General features: G+C 46.9%; 1 protein-coding gene across 2 annotated transcripts in view; it reads left to right on the top strand.

The window, feature by feature from the left end:
- The window catches only part of LOC115471783 (golgin subfamily A member 4-like), a 178,193-nt gene that overhangs the window by 44,357 nt on the left and 115,440 nt on the right, over positions 1 to 18,396 (top strand). For both annotated transcript variants that reach the window (XM_030205611.1, XM_030205621.1), the window contains one exon: positions 14,229 to 14,361. In XM_030205611.1, the coding sequence (XP_030061471.1) occupies positions 14,229 to 14,361 (133 nt within the window). The remainder of the gene's footprint in view (positions 1 to 14,228; positions 14,362 to 18,396) is intronic.

The following is an 18,396-nucleotide window of genomic DNA, read 5'->3' on the forward strand; positions in this document are numbered from 1 at the left end:
TGGGCCCCTCTTACAAGCCAAGGACTCAGATAGCTAGCAGATCCTTGCATAATTGCTCATAATAGATAAAGCCTGACCTCTGTTATGTCCTTCCCCATCTGCTAGCAGCAGAACAAAACAAAACAACCTCCCCACAAACACTTCTGAAGCAGACAGCTTGAGTAACTACCAACTTTCATTTGTCCATGGGTAGTATAGGGACCCACCTGCTATATACAGAGTACAAGCCTTTTCAGGTCAGTTTCCTATCTTAATTTCTTTATAATCCACAGGAATTATAGTTGATGGGCTTTCTAACTTTATGGGTTCCTCTCTTGCTTCCAGGAGAATCCGCTTAAGCGGAGAACTCAAACGCCCCACGAGAAAACACAAAAGTGTAAAAAGAAAAAGTGGGAGGTTGACCACGGGTACCAAAGACAGGAAAGGTGAATTTTGAAGTAAAAACATTTATTGATTAAAAGACTCGACAGAAACGTTGTGTTTCGGCCGCTAGGCCTGCATCAGGAGTCTACAAAGAAATTGAACATTTTTAAATAAAATATTATGATAGTAACAGTGAAAAAATGAATAAAATACACATAAAAAAGAACATAAAATTAGGGGTACACTGTTCATAATGACATCATTTAGGTACATTTAAAATTAAAAATCAAGGCGACTTCCGGTGGAGGCATGGAGCGGTGAAGACGTGAGACAGAGCTGCTCCGGGGCGCATATTTAAATCGGCGCTCGTAGAATCGAACACCCACCCAAAACCCGAAGCAAACACCAGCAAAGACATTTAACACATAAATTGACTGTTGGTGGCGGCTGAGGCGACGCGGATGGCTGCGAAAGCGGCTCGAAAAGATCCCAAAGAAAAAGCCCGCGCCGCGGAGAACAAAATGGCGGACAGGGCCGCGCCAGCATTGCCGTCGCCAGGCACATCGTGGGCTGCAGAAATCACGGAAGAGGTGAGGGCAGCGGTGGAACAAGCGGTGGGCAATAAACTGCAACTAATATTGGACAAACTAGAAGGGCTGACTGAGAGGCACATGCAACTGTTTACTGAACTTCAGGAAGTGCAGCGTAGAGTCGGGATAGCGGAGGAGGATATCCAAAAGGTCTCAGAGGAGCAACCGAGAATGCAGGCGCGCCTTGCAGAGGTGGAGGCAAAGCTCGACGATCTTGAAAATCGTTCGAGACGGAACAATCTGCGCCTTGTGGGGCTGCCTGAAACCCTGCCTGAGCGGAATCTCTGTGTATTTTTGGAAAAATGGCTGCCGGAGGCGCTTAGCAATGAGGAATTGGCAACAGCATTAAGGGTGGAAAGAGCGCACAGACTTGGCCAGAGGAGAGAGGATACAGGAAGGCCCCGAGTGGTGATCTTTAAGATCTTGAATTATGCCCATAAAATGCTCATCTTGCAAGAACTGCGTGCAGGCAAGCAACTGGAATACAAAAGCAAAAAAATCCTCTGTTTTCAAGATTATTCCACTGCAGTGTCCACAGCAAGAAAGGGCTTTGCACCGCTGTGCACCAAACTTTTTGGGCTTAAGTACAGATTCAGCCTTCTATACCCAGCTAAGCTCAAACTGCTGGAAAATGGCCAAGCAGTCTACTTTGAGAAAGTAGAGGAAGCAACTAAATATGTAGACCGGATGCTAGCCAAAGAGCGCGAGGGCTGAGAACAAAAGGGAGCTCTATTAAGGAAAGAAGAGACTACACTGAGCATTGGTCACAAGTTAAAGGCCTCAGTGGAGATGGACTGGTCCATACAGATACAAATTATTGTCATGTTTGGACTATATGAGTATTGTTATGCAAGTAGCAAGTTATAAGGGAGTCTGGCTGGCTCATATCAGGAGATGAGCCGTTGCCCACTTTTGTTGTTTGAGTTTTGAGAGTTTACGGTTGGCTCAGTTGCTAGAAGCATCAAGGACATTTGGCATAGCAGATAACTAATGACAGAGGCAAGACAGAGGAGTAGCGGACATAAAGGCTGCAGACAGTGATTGTTTGAATCTCCACTGGGGATTTATTATGCGCCAAGTACAAGCAAAGCGGAAAAATGTGGTTGTTTGGGCTAACAGACATGGATTTTTGAGGACTACAGCTGGCCAAATGAATACTGGAACAGTGAGGGGCTGGCACAGCTATTAACCTGAGGAGAACTGAGGGTACTTACGATGGACATGAACAGAAGAGACATTTTCGTTTATCTGGTTTTAATACAAGAGGCTTGGTGAGAAATAAGTTCTGGTGACAGGTTGGGTGGGTGGGGATAGCCACAGATACATGAGGCGCCCTAGCCTTGGAAAACAGGAAGTTATGCCAATAGGCAAGGGACGACAGATGGTGGGTATAGAGGGAGAAGGGGATACGGGGGGGAGGGAGGGTGGATGGGAGGGAGGGGGAAGGGAAGGGAAGAGGAAATCCTTGTATGCATGGAATTGGAAGGAGAGAAGTATGAAGGAAAACTTAGGGGTGACCCAAAGAAGCATGAGGGAGGGGAGGGCGGAGGCTGGGACGCTCTCTCCGTGTGTAAGAAAGAAGAGTGTACATAAAGCCTTGCAAGTAAGACACAAAACAGAGAGAGGTGTGACATGACAACTTTGCAATGCATAACATGGAATGTGGGGGGCATTCACTCGCCGATTAAGAGGCAAAAAATCCTGAAAATGTTGAATGATAAAAAAGCGTCCATAGCGTTCTTACAGGAAACACATCTTACGAGGGATGAACATAAGAAGTTGAAAACCTGGTGGGTGGGAGAGCTATATGATGCACCAGCAGTTGGGAAAAAGGGAGGAGTGGTGATATTGATAAGGAAAAACTTGAATGTAGAGGTCAAGAAGGTGGTGGCTGATAGAGGGGGGAGATATGTTATAGCCTCAGTAGTTGTGGAGAGACAGCCACTCCTGCTATGCAATATATATGCTCCCAATACCTATGATAGGAAGTTTGTCACTCAAATCACGCGCAAAATCCATAGTTTGGGTGATATTCCCTTATTGGTAGGAGGAGACCTGAATGATGTATTAGACCCGACTTGGGATAGGTCTCAACCAACTGGGAGGGATCTGGCCAGAAAGGAGAGAGGTAACTCTAGAATTTGTGAAATGTTAGAACTGGTGGATGCATGGAGAATATTACATCCGGTAGACAAAGATTTTACGCATCTTTCCAGAGCACACCAAACGTTATCTAGAATAGACTATATATGGATCTCTAGAGAGCTACTAACAAAAGTGGAGGAGGCACAGATAGGCCCCATAACGATTTCCGACCATGCATGGGTGAGAGTCCAGATTAAAGTAGGAGAGGGAGGATTTCAGCTAGGATCCTGGCGTTTTCCAACTTATCTTTACCGCGACCCCCAGTTCTTGCCCTTCCTGGTGGAGAAATGGAGAGATTATAGCAGCAACAATGAACAACATAGGATAGACCCTATACTCTATTGGGAAGCGGCGAAGGCGGTACTTCGGGGAGATATAATATCCTATCTAGCTTTCAAAAAACGGGCCAGAAATAGGGAGGTGATGAGGCTGGAAAGACAGGTAGTAGCGCTGCAGAAGAAATATGGGGTACATCATGAACTAAGATTTAAAAGACAGTTATTGGAGACACAACAGGCCCTTAATGAACTTTTACATGAGCAAACGCAGAAAACGAACATATATTACAAGTATAAGCTGTATAGGTTTGCTAATAAAAGTGGCAGATTTCTAGCTCGAATCGCCCATAGGCGATTTAGTGCCAAAAAAATACTCGCAATGGAGGGTAACACGGGAACACGGGTAAATATGGATGAAAGTATAGTTAAAATTCCGGGGGACTTTTTTGGCAGCCTATATGCAAAACAAAAAGACCTAGTGAGACCTAGTGAGACTTATCTTCATAGTGTGGATCTACCACAGATTTTAGAAGAGGATGCAGAGGTATTAAATGCTCCTATTACAGAAGAGGAGGTAGTCCTAGTAATTAAAGGGAGCAAATTGGGGAAGGCACCGGGGCCGGATGGCCTGAGGAATGAATTCTACAAGCTCCTAAATAGTGAGATCAGCCCTGTATTGACCGAAGTGTTTAATGACAACATACAACAAGGACAACTGCCTAGGCACCTAAATAGAGCGCAAATCAGTGTATTGCCAAAACCAGGTAAGCCAACTGATAAACCAGACTCATATAGACCAATTTCGTTACTGAACACTGAATTAAAACTCTTAGCAAAGATATTGGCAAATCAGCTAGCTAGATGTTTACCATCTTTAATTATAGATTCGCAAGTGGGGTTTACGTGTGGGAGGGTTATAGCTAAGAATATGCGTAGAATATGGGTCGCCTTGGAAAAAATAAGAAATGATAGGAGCAAAGCCCTGCTTATTAGTTTTGACGCCGAAAAGGCGTTTGACCGAGTTGATTGGACTTATTTGTTTGCAGTATTGAAGGCCTATGGGATCACAGGTTTATTTGCGAGGGCAGTAAGAACTTTGTATACAGATCCGCAGGCTCAGATATTTGCCAATGGGCTACGGTCTGACTGGTTCCCGATAAAGAGAGGCACGAGACAAGGATGTCCACTGTCGCCTCTACTTTTCATATTGGCGTTGGACCCTCTCCTCAGAGAAATCCAACATAATACTGATATTCAGGGAGTTACGATACGCGACCATAGTTTTAAAACAGCAGCCTTCGCAGATGATCTGCTGGTATTAATCACTGATCCCAAACGATCTCTGCCACATCTCATGGAAAGTTTAAAGGAGTACGGGGACTATTCAGGATTCAGATTGAACCTCCTGAAATCTGAAGCGCTAGCTAGTAATGCAGAACTCGAGGGAGAGTGGGGAGATAGATTCCCTATAAGGTGGGCAAGGGGTTCCTTTAGGTATCTGGGAATACAGCTCCCTATGGACACCAGACAAATTTATGACTTGAATGTTGCTAAGTTACTAAAGGATACTCAGGAGCAATTATCCCGTTGGTCTGGGCTACCTGTGTCACTTATGGGCCGGATACAACTATTTCGAATGATAATTTTCCCGCGCTGGCTTTATGTACTGCAAGCGTTACCGTTACGCCTGGGAAGGCGAGAGTTGGTAGCATTGCGAAGACTAGTAGTGAAGTATTGCTGGGCTGGTAGAAAACCTAGGATGAAGTGGCAATATCTAATAGGGAATTGGAGGCAGGGAGGGTTAGGCATCCCAGACATGAGGACATATAATCAGGCATGTTTATTGAGGCATTTGAGGGATTGGGTCCTTGATACAAACACCTACATGGATGTGGATCTAGAGAGGGCATACTTTCATCCCTGGCATCTGAATTACTTAATCCATGTTAGGAGAAAAGGGCAACTACCGGAAAAAGTTAAAGATAGCATGTTGCTGGGACCGCTATGGCACATGTGGCGGGAACTGGTACAAAGGTGGGGTCAGGATCCAACGGCTAGCAGACTATTACCTCTAGTTGGGAATAAGGATTTTACACCGGGTAGTGATAATGCAGTGTTTCGCACACTTCAAGGTCAAGGGGTGGAGCTATTGGGTAGCTTTCTCAGGGACGATAATACTGTGATTTCCATAGTTGACTTTCAACGTAAGTGTTCAGGGGGGCCATTGGGGATATTGGCTTATCATCAGCTCGCCCACTACATACTTAGTATCCCAAAGGAAGGATTAACTCATAGATTTGAGACTAAGTTGAGGGAGTTTTTGGAAGGGGATGCGTTGGGACAGGTCTCTGTATCTTGGTTTTTTAGAGAGCTGGAGAAAGGGCTACCACGGAGGCGGGTAACTGAGGTGGCGATGAAGTGGGAAACTGAAATTCATAGGAATATCTCTGAACACCATTTACAACAATCATTGAGGGGCATGCAGAAGGTGATACATAGTGCAGAGTTGCAAGAGTGCCAATATAGAATAATACATAGGGCATACCTCTCTCCCAGAAGGGCATTTCATGCACGGGTGACAGAAATGGATGGGTGCCTAAAATGTGGACAGGGCGGTGCAAATCTAACACACTGTATATGGCAATGTACGACCATAAAGGCATTCTGGGGGAGAATAGGCCAATTTGTAAGGGAGGTCACAGGATCCCAAGTTCTAATTACGTTTGAAAGAATGCTGCTGAGTGTGCCTGAACAATGGGGGGTAGGGACTCAGGGAGAAAGAGTGTTCCTGAGCAAATCCTGTATAGTGGGGAAAAAATGTATTATGAATCACTGGATATTGGACACCCCCCCTTCTTACTGGTACTGGCGAAATAAGATGCATCAATTGATGTTATGGGAAGCGAGAGGGGCGAGAGTGACACCAAAACGACAAGTGCGGTTTTTGACGGTGTGGGGACAATACATAAATATGATTTCACCGAAAGCAAGAAGTCAAGTGCTTAATGGGTTGCCATGGGGAAATGGAGAAGATAGGTTGAGATAAGGTTGAGCCATGCAACAAGGGGGGGCTGGGGGGGGGGGGGAGAAGGGGAGAAACATAAGATTTGGCCAATAAGATTGAGACTAAGGTATGATTGATGATAAAACCATCGAACCATCAGAATGTTTGTTAAGGGAACGGGGGGGGGGGGGGGGGGAATGAGGATTGTTGATAATTCAGTTCATGTTATTCCAATGTTGATAGCACTATTATAGGAAATGATGTACAATTGGATTAAGTGTTGTACTATTTTGGAGTATACTCAATAAAAATGTTTTAAACTACAAAAAAAAAAAAATTAAAAATCAAATGAACGTCATATAGACCTATGGTAAACATACTGTAAAGACCTGAAAGCACTGTGATAAATACTTAAGAAGTATGAATTATGTACAGAAGATGTTTGCATAATACACATTATTAGCATGTATATATATAAAAACATGCATATAGTCAGATGTTATATGCATACAATAAATTGTAAATTATAAATTACCGCCAAAACAAACAGACCCATAATACATATACATTAAAAGATGTAGTGAAAACCATGAAAACACAAAGTATATGAGGGATATGGCAATTTATATTTAAGACTAGTAAAGCAAAAATATTATAGTATTTAAATAACATAAGAAATAATAAATAAAAGAACAGCGGGTAGATCCGACAAGATACTGACCTGTTTAAACAGAAAACATCCAATATCCTGAAATACAGAATGATCTTTGTATGTGTAGTAATGTCCAATCTCTTATTATAAAGGGTTGGATAATGGTCTGCAAAAAATGTGTAAGACATATTGATGATGAACCAATATGCATTGATTCAAAAATAACGATTTGATGAGGAAAACAGCTGAGATATGAGAGATACGGAGACAAGAACGGAACAATGTGTATAAAGAATAATTAAAAAAGGGATGGTGAAAAAGGGGATAGTAGAAACCAGGGTAATTGTAAATCTAGGGGTTCAAACCAGAAACTTGATAAAAAAGAAAGTGTACAGTGCAAATGGAATATTAAAGCCACTCTAAAAAGGCTTTAAAAAGACTCCAAAAACCTGACACTGGGCGATGCAAAATGCCCATTACTGGTGCTATAACGTCAAGATCTGTAGAAAGACTGTTTTCAAAAAGACCCTTAGTGAAAAAAGTCGTTCTTGCTATTAGAGAGTGACACTGAGTGATGTTTACCCACAACAGGTTTTCCTGTGCTATCTTTTTTTCTTAAAGGGGTAGGATATTTAGGAGGGTATTGGGCTTGAGGTGGCTGGACCCTTACAGTCCTCCTTCCTCACAATACATCATCTGTGTTAGTCAAGTTCTTCTGTACATTTTTTTTTCTTTCTAAGCACTGTAGAATGGCTGTTTCTTAATACCTAATGCCTTACTAGATATATACAGTGTTGACACTTCCATTTCACTGGAAGATTTTTTTTTGTTTGGCCTAATTTTTCAGACAGTGAGAGCGTCTTGTCAAGGTTTGAAAAGATGCATGGGCCTTCAATACACATTTCCATATCATCATGCTGATCAATCCATAGACTGGTGGGTTGTGTCCATCTACCAGCAGGTGGAGATAGAGAGCAAAGCTTTTGCCTCCCTATATGTGGTCATGTGCTGCCGGAAACTCCCCAGTATGTTCTCTATCTCAGCAGGTGGTGGTCACACACAGCAGCAGCTCTGGCTAGGTCTCCAAGCCTAATTTTTAGGTTTTGTTGAGTACCTGGGGTTGAGGGCTCTTCTTGAGCAAGTGCAAACCTGGTGGTGCCAGGTCCCTCCTTTTCTCCCCCCTCCCGCTTGCTCCGTTTATTTCAACGTTTATTGCAGCTACTCACTGGGACACCAGTTCGTTACAGCTCGGAGCGAGAAGCAGGTAATTTTTACCTTTTTGTAGCGGGCAGGGGGTTCCCCGATCGGTCTCCACGTGGCCTATGGCGTCGGAGGGCGAGGGCGCAAAGAATCGCTCCCCGGACCGCGTGTGCGCTTCTAGTGGGGATGCGGGGGTCTTAAAGTCTGATTCGCCCTTGTTGGGTGTCAGTTTGGAGGCCGGTCAGTGTCCCGGTTCTTCCTCCGGTGCGGTGGTTTTTCCCGCCATAAACGCCCATCCCCCGCTGCTCGCCCCCGCCATCTTGGCCGGCCACTTTGCTCGGATGGCTTCTTCTTGGGCCGCCCTTGAGATGGGAGACGTTAATACTATGGCCGCCCTCGATTTGGGAAACGGCAAAAAAGCGGCCAAAGTTAAGCGCCATTCTTCCCGCGCGGCTCCTTCGCGGAGTGTCGCGCCGGACGCCATTTTGGATGTGCAGCATGTTTCTCCCCCGCTCTTGCGAGCGCCGGTTGAGGGTGCGTCTAGGGCTGTGGCCCAGGCTGCTGAAGTGCACAGTCTGGGGGGTTTCTCCCCCGAGTTTATTTTGCTGCTGCATCAGGTCTTCCTTATGCAAAACGCTGCCCCTGCTCCCTTGTCCGATAAAGGGGTTGAGGCCCCCGGAAGTAAACGCCCTCGGGTGGATTTCCAGGCCTTAGAGGACTCTGTCTCTTCTGATGTAGATGAGGGCAGCGTATCTGGGTTCTCCCAACGGTCCTTTGGGGATTCCTTGGAGGAGACGGATTCCCGCTCGGATGGAGCGGATGACCCCTCTGCAGCGTGGATCTTTCGCTCAGAGGACTTGCCCAACCTGTTAGTGCAGGCCATGAGCATTTTGAAGATTTCCTCTCCGGAGGACGTCTCTCCCTCAGCCCCTGTTGGCTCCGCCATTATGCTGGGGACGAAGCGCCCGCCTAGAACCTTCCACGTGCATGATGCCATGCACACCTTGATTTCGGCTCAATGGGATGTCCCGGAAGCGAGCCTCAAAGTGGCTAGGGCTATGTCCCTCCTCTATCCTCTGCTTGAAAGTGAACGGGAGGCCTTTCTTTGGCCTACCGTGGATTCTTTAATCACTGCGGTGACTAAGAAAACGGCGTTGCCGGTGGAAGGTGGCACGGCCCTAAAGGACGCCCAAGACAGAAGATTGGAGGCGGCCTTAAGGTCGTCCTTCGAGGCGGCTGCTTTAAGTTTGCAGGCCTCAGTTTGCGGCTCCTATGTGGCCAGGGCGTGCCTGACGATTGTGCAGCGGGCTTCCCCCTCGGATCCTTCCTTGAGGGCTGATTGGCCGGCCCTGGAATCGGGCTTGGCTTATTTGGCAGACTTACTGTATGATGTCTTGAGAGCCTCGGCTAAAGGTATGGCTCAGACAGTCTCTGCGTGGCGGTGGCTTTGGCTGAAGCATTGGTCTGCTGACCACGCCTCTAAGTCCTGCCTGGCTAAGTTGCCTTTTAAAGGCAAGCTGCTCTTTGGGGTCGAGCTGGACAAAATTGTGACCGATCTCAGCACGTCTAAGGGCAAGAGGTTACCAGAGGTCAGGGCTCGGGCCAGTGCTCGCCCCGGTAACTCCAGAGGACAGTTTCAGGAAGCCTGTCGGTACCGCCCGGGCAAGTCGGGCTCCTCTGCCCCATCTTCCTTCAAGAGGAACTTCTCCCCCAAGCAGCATTCCTTTCGCAGAGACCGCCGTCCCGGAGGTGCGCCCTCCGGTCCTCCCCCAGGGTCTCGTACCCAATGACGGGGCCCTGGTCCATGGCCCAGTGCAGATTGGAGGACGCCTGTCCTCGTTTCTGGGCGAGTGGACCAGGGTAACTTCAGACGCTTGGGTGCTGGAAGTCATCAGAGACGGCTACAAGCTAGAGTTCTGCCAACCCTTAAGAGACGGGTTTGTACTCTCTCCCTGCAAGTCTCCGGTCAAAGCTGTGGCAGTGCAGCAGACTTTGGACAATCTGATCCGCCTGGGTGCGGTCGTTTTGGTGCCAGAAAATCAGCTTGACAAGGGACGTTACTCCATTTACTTTGTGGTACCAAAGAAAGGAGGTTCTGTACGGCCTATCCTCGACCTCAAAGGGGTCAATCGGGCCTTGAAAGTTCGGCACTTTCGCATGGAGACTCTCCGCTCTGTTATAGCGGCAGTGAAGGCAGGGGAGTTCCTGGCATTCTTGGACATCAAGGAAGCGTACTTGCATATTCCCATCTGGCCTCCTCATCAACGCTTTCTGCGTTTTGCAGTCCTGGGCCGACACTTCCAGTTCAGAGCCCTCCCGTTCGGGTTGGCTACTGCTCCGCGGACCTTCTCCAAAGTAATGGTGGTCATCGCGGCCTTCCTGCGAGAGGAAGGAGTACAAGTCCATCCTTATCTGGACGACTGGTTGATCCGAGCCCACTCTTATGCAGAGTGTGGCAAAGCTGTGGACCGGGTGATTGCTCTTTTGAGCTCCCTGGGGTGGATCATCAACTGGGAGAAAAGCCAGCTGCGCCCGACTCAGTCCCTGGAGTATCTGGGAGTTCGTTTCGACACCCAAGTGCGCAGAGTGTTCCTGCCAGACAATCGGATTGTCAAGCTTCAGGCTCAGGTGGACCAGTTCCTAGTAGCCTCTCCTCTTCGGGCTTGGGACTATGTGCAGCTGTTGGGCTCTATGTCGACCACGATGGAAGTAGTGCCCTGGGCCAGGGCTCATATGAGACCACTACAACACTCTCTGCTGCAGCGCTGGACTCCGGTGGCGGAGGATTATGCTGTGCGCCTTCCCTTGGACCCAGCAGTGCGCAAGGCGCTGAGCTGGTGGCTGAAGACAGACAAGTTGTCTGCAGGAATGCCTCTTGTGACCCCGGAGTGGATTGTCGTCACAACGGACGCCTCTTTGACGGGCTGGGGAGCCCACTGCTTGGGAAGGACAGCGCAGGGGCTCTGGTCTCCTGCAGAGGCAAAGTGGTCTATCAACCTCCTGGAACTCAGAGCCATTCGGTTGGCGCTTTTGGAGTTCCTCCCGGTACTGGCGTTGAAGCCAGTACGGGTCCTGTCGGACAATGCCACGGCTGTGGCCTATGTCAACCGCCAGGGAGGTACCAAGAGCGCCCCTCTAGCCAAGGAGGCCATGAATCTATGCCAGTGGGCGGAAGCGAACCTGGAACAGCTGTCAGCGGCCCACATTGCCGGAGTCATGAATGTCAAGGCGGACTTTCTCAGTCGCCATACCTTGGATCCCGGAGAGTGGCAGTTATCGGCTCAGGCGTTCTTGGACATCACGAAGTGCTGGGGCCAGCCGAGCCTGGATCTGATGGCGTCATCGGCCAATTGCCAAGTGCCGCGCTTTTTCAGCAGAGGACGGGACCCTCGATCTCTGGGAGTAGATGCTCTTCTCCAACAGTGGCCGACACAGGAGCTTCTCTATGTGTTCCCGCCCTGGCCCATGTTGGGCAGGGTACTAGACCGGGTGGCAAAGCATCCGGGCCGGATAATCCTGGTGGGTCCGGACTGGCCCAGACGTCCCTGGTATGTGGACTTGATCAGGCTCTCAGTGGACGACCCTCTGCGGCTGCCAGTGGAGCAGGGCCTGTTGCATCAGGGTCCCGTGGTGATGGAGGATCCCTCCCCCTTTGGTCTTACGGCCTGGCTATTGAGCGGCAGCGTCTGAGGAAGAAGGGCTTCTCAGACAAGGTCATCGCCACTATGCTGAGAGCGAGGAAGCGCTCTACTTCTACTGCTTACGCCAGGGTTTGGCGTACCTTTGCAGCGTGGTGTGAAGCAGGCTCACTTTCTCCCTTCACTGCTCCAATTTCTTCAGTGTTGGCGTTCCTGCAAGAAGGTCTGGAGAAAGGCCTGTCGCTCAGTTCCCTTAAAGTCCAGGTAGCGGCTCTGGCTTGCTTCAGGGGCCGCCTGAAGGGTGCTTCCCTGGCTTCGCAGCCAGATGTGGTGCGTTTTCTCAAGGGAGTTAATCACCTGCGCCCTCCTCTGCACTCAGTGGTGCCTGCGTGGAATCTCAACCTGGTGCTAAGAGCCTTGCAGAAGCCGCCTTTTGAACCCTTGTCGAGGGCATCTCTGAAAGACCTGACATTGAAAGCAGTCTTTTTGGTGGCTATCACTTCAGCCAGAAGAGTTTCCGAGCTCCAGGCACTATCATGTCGGGAGCCTTTTCTGCAGTTCACTGAGGCAGGAGTGTCTATTCACACAGTGCCTTCCTTCCTGCCCAAGATTGTTTCTCGCTTCCATGTGAATCAGCAGCTCTGTCTCCCATCTTTTCGTAGGGAGGACTACCCAGAGGAGTACTCTGCTCTCAAATATCTAGATGTGAGACGAGTCATCATCAGATACTTGGAAGTGACCAATGATTTCCGGAAGTCGGATCATCTGTTTGTCCTGTTTGCAGGTCCTCGTAAGGATCTGCAGGCTGCTAAGCCTACAGTGGCAAGATGGGTCAAGGAAGCCATTGCAGCGGCTTATGTGGCCGCGGGGAAGGTGCCGCCTATCCAGCTGAAGGCTCACTCCACTAGAGCTCAGGCGGCCTCGATGGCAGAGGCCGGGTCCATCTCCTTGGAAGAGATTTGCAAGGCGGCAACTTGGGCATCGGCCCATACCTTCTCCAGGCATTACCGCTTGACTGTGGCTGCTCGGGCGGAGGCTCGGTTTGGAGCTTCAGTGTTGCGGTCAGGGATTTCAATGTCCCCGCCCTGGGTGAGTACTGCTTCGGTACATCCCACCAGGCTATGGATTGATCAGCATGATGATATGGAAGGTAAAATTATGTATCATACCTGATAATTTTCTTTCCATTAATCATAGCTGATCAATCCATATCCCCTCTCAGATATCTGTACTGTTTATATTCTGGTTGCATTTCAGGTTCAAGTTTAGTCTTCAGTTCCTGTTTAGGAGGACTTCGTGTTCAAGTTTTTTCAATTGGATTCTTCAAGAGTTGAGACGAGTTTGTGTTACAGTGAGCTGCTGCATTCCTCTCCCCTCCATTTTACGGGGCTGGATTGAGACCTAAATTCTGCCGGCGCTCCCCCCACTTCGTGTGGCTGTAGGGCAGCTTTGTACCCCTCCCGCTTCGGCGGTGTTAGGGTCAGTCAGCTCCTCCCGCGGTTGCAGGATAAGCCAGATCCCCCCGCATGAGCGGGGTGGTGTCCCTCCCCCGCTCCGCGGGGATGAGCTGGACGGATTCCCCTCCCCCACTTGTGTGGGGATGAGCTGGGTTAATTCCCCTCCCCCGTTTTGGCGGTGGTGAGCTGGGCAGAGTGTCCCTTTGTGGGTGTAATTCTCTTAAGTGCTGAGTCCTGCGGATGGAGCTTTGATATCGACATACTGAGGAGTTTCCGGCAGCACATGACCACATATAGGGAAGCAAAAGCTTTGCTCTCTATCTCCACCTGCTGGTAGATGGACACAACCCACCAGTCTATGGATTGATCAGCTATGATTAATGGAAAGAAAATTATCAGGTATGATACATAATTTTACCTTTTCACTCATGCCTCAATCCTTTCCATATATGAGATGGAGCAGATGAGACTATATGGAATATATTTTTTTCAGGTTCATTCCCTATAATCACCCCTGTGGTTAAAGAGGATACACGTCATTATGCCCCACTTACAGGGCTTTTCAACTTGTTTTTAATTTTATTTCTCAGTTTTATGATGAGCAGGATTAAAAGTGGTATGTTGTGCGTACAAGCAAATAAAGTTGCAGGTTTTAATAACAAGTTGTTTTTGGGTGCTAGAGTAAGCCTGCTAATTGTAACTAAAATGGAATTTCTGAGCTGCACCCTAAATACAGATTTTATGTTTTTAAAACAGAATAGGAAAAAAACAGTTAAAACCTTGATGAAACCTGAATTTTCTTTTTGCATCTAATTTATCTGATGTTCTAAAAAAATGTATATTTATGGAAAATAGAACTTGAAAATCAGATTGCATACTGAAAATCGCATGTTTTGTTTAGATATCCTTGCTGAAACAGAAGTTAGGAAGTGGTCAGATGAGTATTGAATTACCTGACCAGTCTGCCCAGCCCGAGTCTGAAACTCAGAGCTCCATGCAAGAAATTGGAACAGAAAATGTTTTGGGATCAGGAGGTAAGTGTTGTGGCAATTTGTCCATTACAATTTTTACAAGAACTTACTCTGAATCTTGCTCACTTTGGCTTCAAATTTACGATCCCCAAAACCCCTTCACAGTAAGCTGTCCTCCTACTACTTATTCAGAACGTCTTGATCTACTTTTAACATCTGTTCCTCCTGTACTAAGTTCATTTCACAAAATGGTAGTTTTCAGCTTGCCTTCCCTCATCTGTACCAGAAGCTGTATTTGTGGAGCTAATTTTTCCTTCCATGAGAGAAAAGTCCATGAGAGAAAAGTTGTGCTTCAAAAGCCTCATTTTATGATTTACAACCAGTCAGTGTCCCAGACTCCTTCTGGTTCAGGCTCTGGCTGGCAGAATAATAACTTGCAAAAAGGGGTTGAAGCCTCATCTGCTTACTCCATTACATTTATATTTAAATTGGTGAAATGAGACATCATTGAGGGGTGTGAAATGTTGTTTACTATGACCAGATCATCGTTTATTATGACCAGATCATGCATATAGGAGCATCACTAGTCATGGAGGAATGTGTTGTTTTTTTCCCTCCTCCTGTCCTCCCATCATTGCTGTGTATGATGGTGGAGAGATGAATAATATTTTTTGTAATATGCTGTTAATTAAGAACAACAGTTGGAAGTATTGAGTGGTGTCAGAGAGTGGTGTAGATTTGAAATACTTATTCTGTTTTCTCCGAGGACAAGCAAGTATTATATTCTTACATGTGGGTGACATCATCCACTGAGCCCGGTGTGGACACTGCCATAGTGCACTGTCACTTTAAAACTTGAGGCAGTTCCCCCACCTCGCATTCGCAGGTGCCTAAAGTTTTTCTGTTTTTCATTTTTTGGCCTTAAGGACCTCTGAGGCCTTTTTGTGGCCAGTGAACATCAACCTTTTGTAGTCAAGATATTTACTGGAGCTCCCTGGGCCATTGAGCCCTTTGACCTGGCATCTGCTGTTTTCCCCTCCACATCAAAGAGGATGCTGAATGGCTTTAAGAAGTGTACGTAGTGCAATAGGACTATTTCAGGCACTGACATCCCTAACTAGTGTGTTCATGCTTGAGTCCTGGAGCACTGGGACACACAGTGTGACCTCTGCGCGTGCAAACGAGGACACTTAAAATCTGATTCTCGACCTATGGGATTTAAACAAATACCCACTCAAAGGAAAATTCCGCATGGTTCCCCTGGGATCACTTCTTCCTATGATCCAACACAATGACTGGCTTTGCTCTGTAGGCCTAAAAGAAGCATACACCCACATATCTATTCTTCCTGCTCACTGGGAGTTTCTACGCTTCTGCTGTGGGACTCTGCATTATCAATACAAAGTCTTGCCGTTCGACTTGGCCTCAGCACCTCAGATTTTCACAAAATGCCTGATAGTAATAGCTGCAGCATTACGCATGTGGGACATATATGTCTTTCCCTACCTCAATGACTGATTAATCAAAGCAGCTTCCTAACAGTTGGCGCAGACGTTCATCCTTTCCACTATATGTCTCCTAGAACTCTTTGATAAATTACCACAAATTAACCTGTTCAAATCTTAGAGTTTATTGGGGCTCTCCTGGACACGGTTCAGGGTCGAACCTTTCTACCACAAACAAGGGTAAACAATATCGTACACCTTTCTGCCCAGATCTCCAGTTCCAACCAAGTTTCTGCTTGCCAGATGCTTTGTCTGCTTGACCATATGATTTCAACAGTCCATGTAACACCATTAGCTCAACTCCATTTCCGAGTACCTCAGTGGATTCTGTCTTCACAGAGGTCTCAAGTCACGGGGTCACTCTCATCCCAAATTCTCTACATACTCTACAGTGGTGGATGGTTCCACAGAATCTCACCCAGGGGCATCTATTTCAGACCCCTCCACATCAGCAAGTTCTTACCACAGACGTTGCCATGGTGGGGTGGGGTGCTCACCTCGATGGTCTTCATACACAAGTTTCCTGATCTTCACAAGAGAAACAACACCACGTCAATCTCCTGGAGTTAAAAACAGCCTGAAACGCCCTCAACACTTTCCAGGACTGCCTCCTGAATCAGGTGGTTCTAGGCTGCACAGACAACCAGGTTGTGATGTATTACCTGAACAAACAAGGGGGAACAGGTTCTTAACTCCTTTGTCAACAGGCAATCCAGATATGGACATCAGAAAATTCATGAGGCATCACTATCTGGGCTGTTTACCTAGCCGTCAAACAGAATTCTGTAGTGGACAAACCGAGCAGAGTCCCTTAGCATTCCTGTGGCTTGTCAAATTTTCCAGCAGTGGGGAGCCCCAACGATAGATCTTTGTTTTCCCTCAGAACAAAAGCTTCCTCACTTCTGTTTCAGGCTCAGTGTTCCCAATTGCATAGCTCCAAATGCTTCCTACTTTATTGGGGAACCGATATTTTCTACGCCTTCTCCCACTGCCTCTCATTGGGAAACTCTTCTTAAGGGACCATGATCTAATTGCTCCTTACTGGCGATGACAAATTTAGTTCCCTCTTCTCCTAGAGCTGTCATCCAAGGAACCGTTGAGGTGTTAGGTCCCTTTCCAACCCTGATAACATAGAACGAAGGGTCCCTCCTTCATCTAGACCTCTTCTCTCTAGCCCTGATGGCATAGTTCTTAATGACATAATGACATATGTTTAGCTCTATTAAATCTTTTGGAGGATGTCTCTAGGATACTTCTAGCTTATAGGAAGCCTTCTATGCAGAATTGCCATTGTTTTAAATGAAAATTGTCCCTCTGTGTATAGTCAGAGCATTTGATCCTACTGTCTGCTCTCTTCCCCCTCCTTATGGAGCATCACCTCCATTTTCTTAATTCTGGCCTCAAAACTAACTCAGTCTGGGTACACTTGAATGCATAAGCGCTTTCCACTCAAGGGTTGATAATAAGATGATTTGTTTACATCCATTGATAGTTCTCAACTCATGAAAGGTTTGTTTCATACCAAATCCCGTATCAAGCCACCTCCAGTGGCATGGGATCTTAATGTCATCCTTACAGCTGTCATGAAACCTCCATTTTGAACCAATCCATACCTGTTTTCTAAAGTTCCTTACTTGGAAAGTACTGTTCATAATAGCACTTACTTCTGCCAGACAAGGAAGCTAACTTCAAGCTCTTGTTGTAGACCCACCTTACACCTGGTTCTACCACAACAGAATTGCTCTCCAAACCCACCCTAAATTCTTTTCTGAAGTGCTATCAGACTTTCATTTCAATCAGTCCATTGTACTTCCTGTTTTCCTCTGTAAACCACATTCTCATCCTGGAGAAGCAGCACTGCATGCCTTAGACTGCAAGTATGCTTTAGCGTATTATCTGAACTGTACTAAACCTCATAGGAAGTCCTCTAAGCTTTTGTATCTTTTGACCCTAACAGTTTGGGAATTCCCATCACCAAATGTACTATCTCAACTTGGCTGGCTGACTGTGAGGCATATTTTCAAAGCACTTAGCCTTCCAAAGTTCCATAGAAACTTATGGAACTTTGGAAGGCTAAGTGCTTTGAAAATATGCCTCTGTATCTCCTATACGTACGCTCAGGATGGGCTGACCCTTCATGGCCGTGTCACCACTCACAATGTAAGAGCCATGGCAGTTTCAGAGCCCATTTCTGCTTGGCCTTCATTGAGGAAATTTGCAAAGAGGCAATGTGATCTTTTGTTCTCACCTTCACTGCTCACTATTGTCTGAAACAGCATTCCAGGTGAGATAGCCGGTTTGGACAAGCAGTCCTGCAAAGTCTTTTTACTACTTGAATGTCATCTCCACCCTCCGGCCCTTTTTTTCCACCAGACTCACTTTCTTCTTCATTTACCAAATTAATTATTAAAATTGTGAGCTTGGCAGCTAGTGAGTTCCACATGTGAGAATATTATGATCGCTTGTCGTTGGAGAACGCTAAGTTACTTACCTGTGGCAGGTGTTCTCTGAGGATAGCAGACATATATTCTCACATCCCTTCCACCTTCCCTTGGAGTTGTCCTTTTAGCTTTTGTACTATACTGCTGGCCCC

This window comes from Microcaecilia unicolor, chromosome 1 (assembly GCF_901765095.1).
Source record: "Microcaecilia unicolor chromosome 1, aMicUni1.1, whole genome shotgun sequence".
NCBI lineage: Eukaryota > Metazoa > Chordata > Amphibia > Gymnophiona > Siphonopidae > Microcaecilia > Microcaecilia unicolor.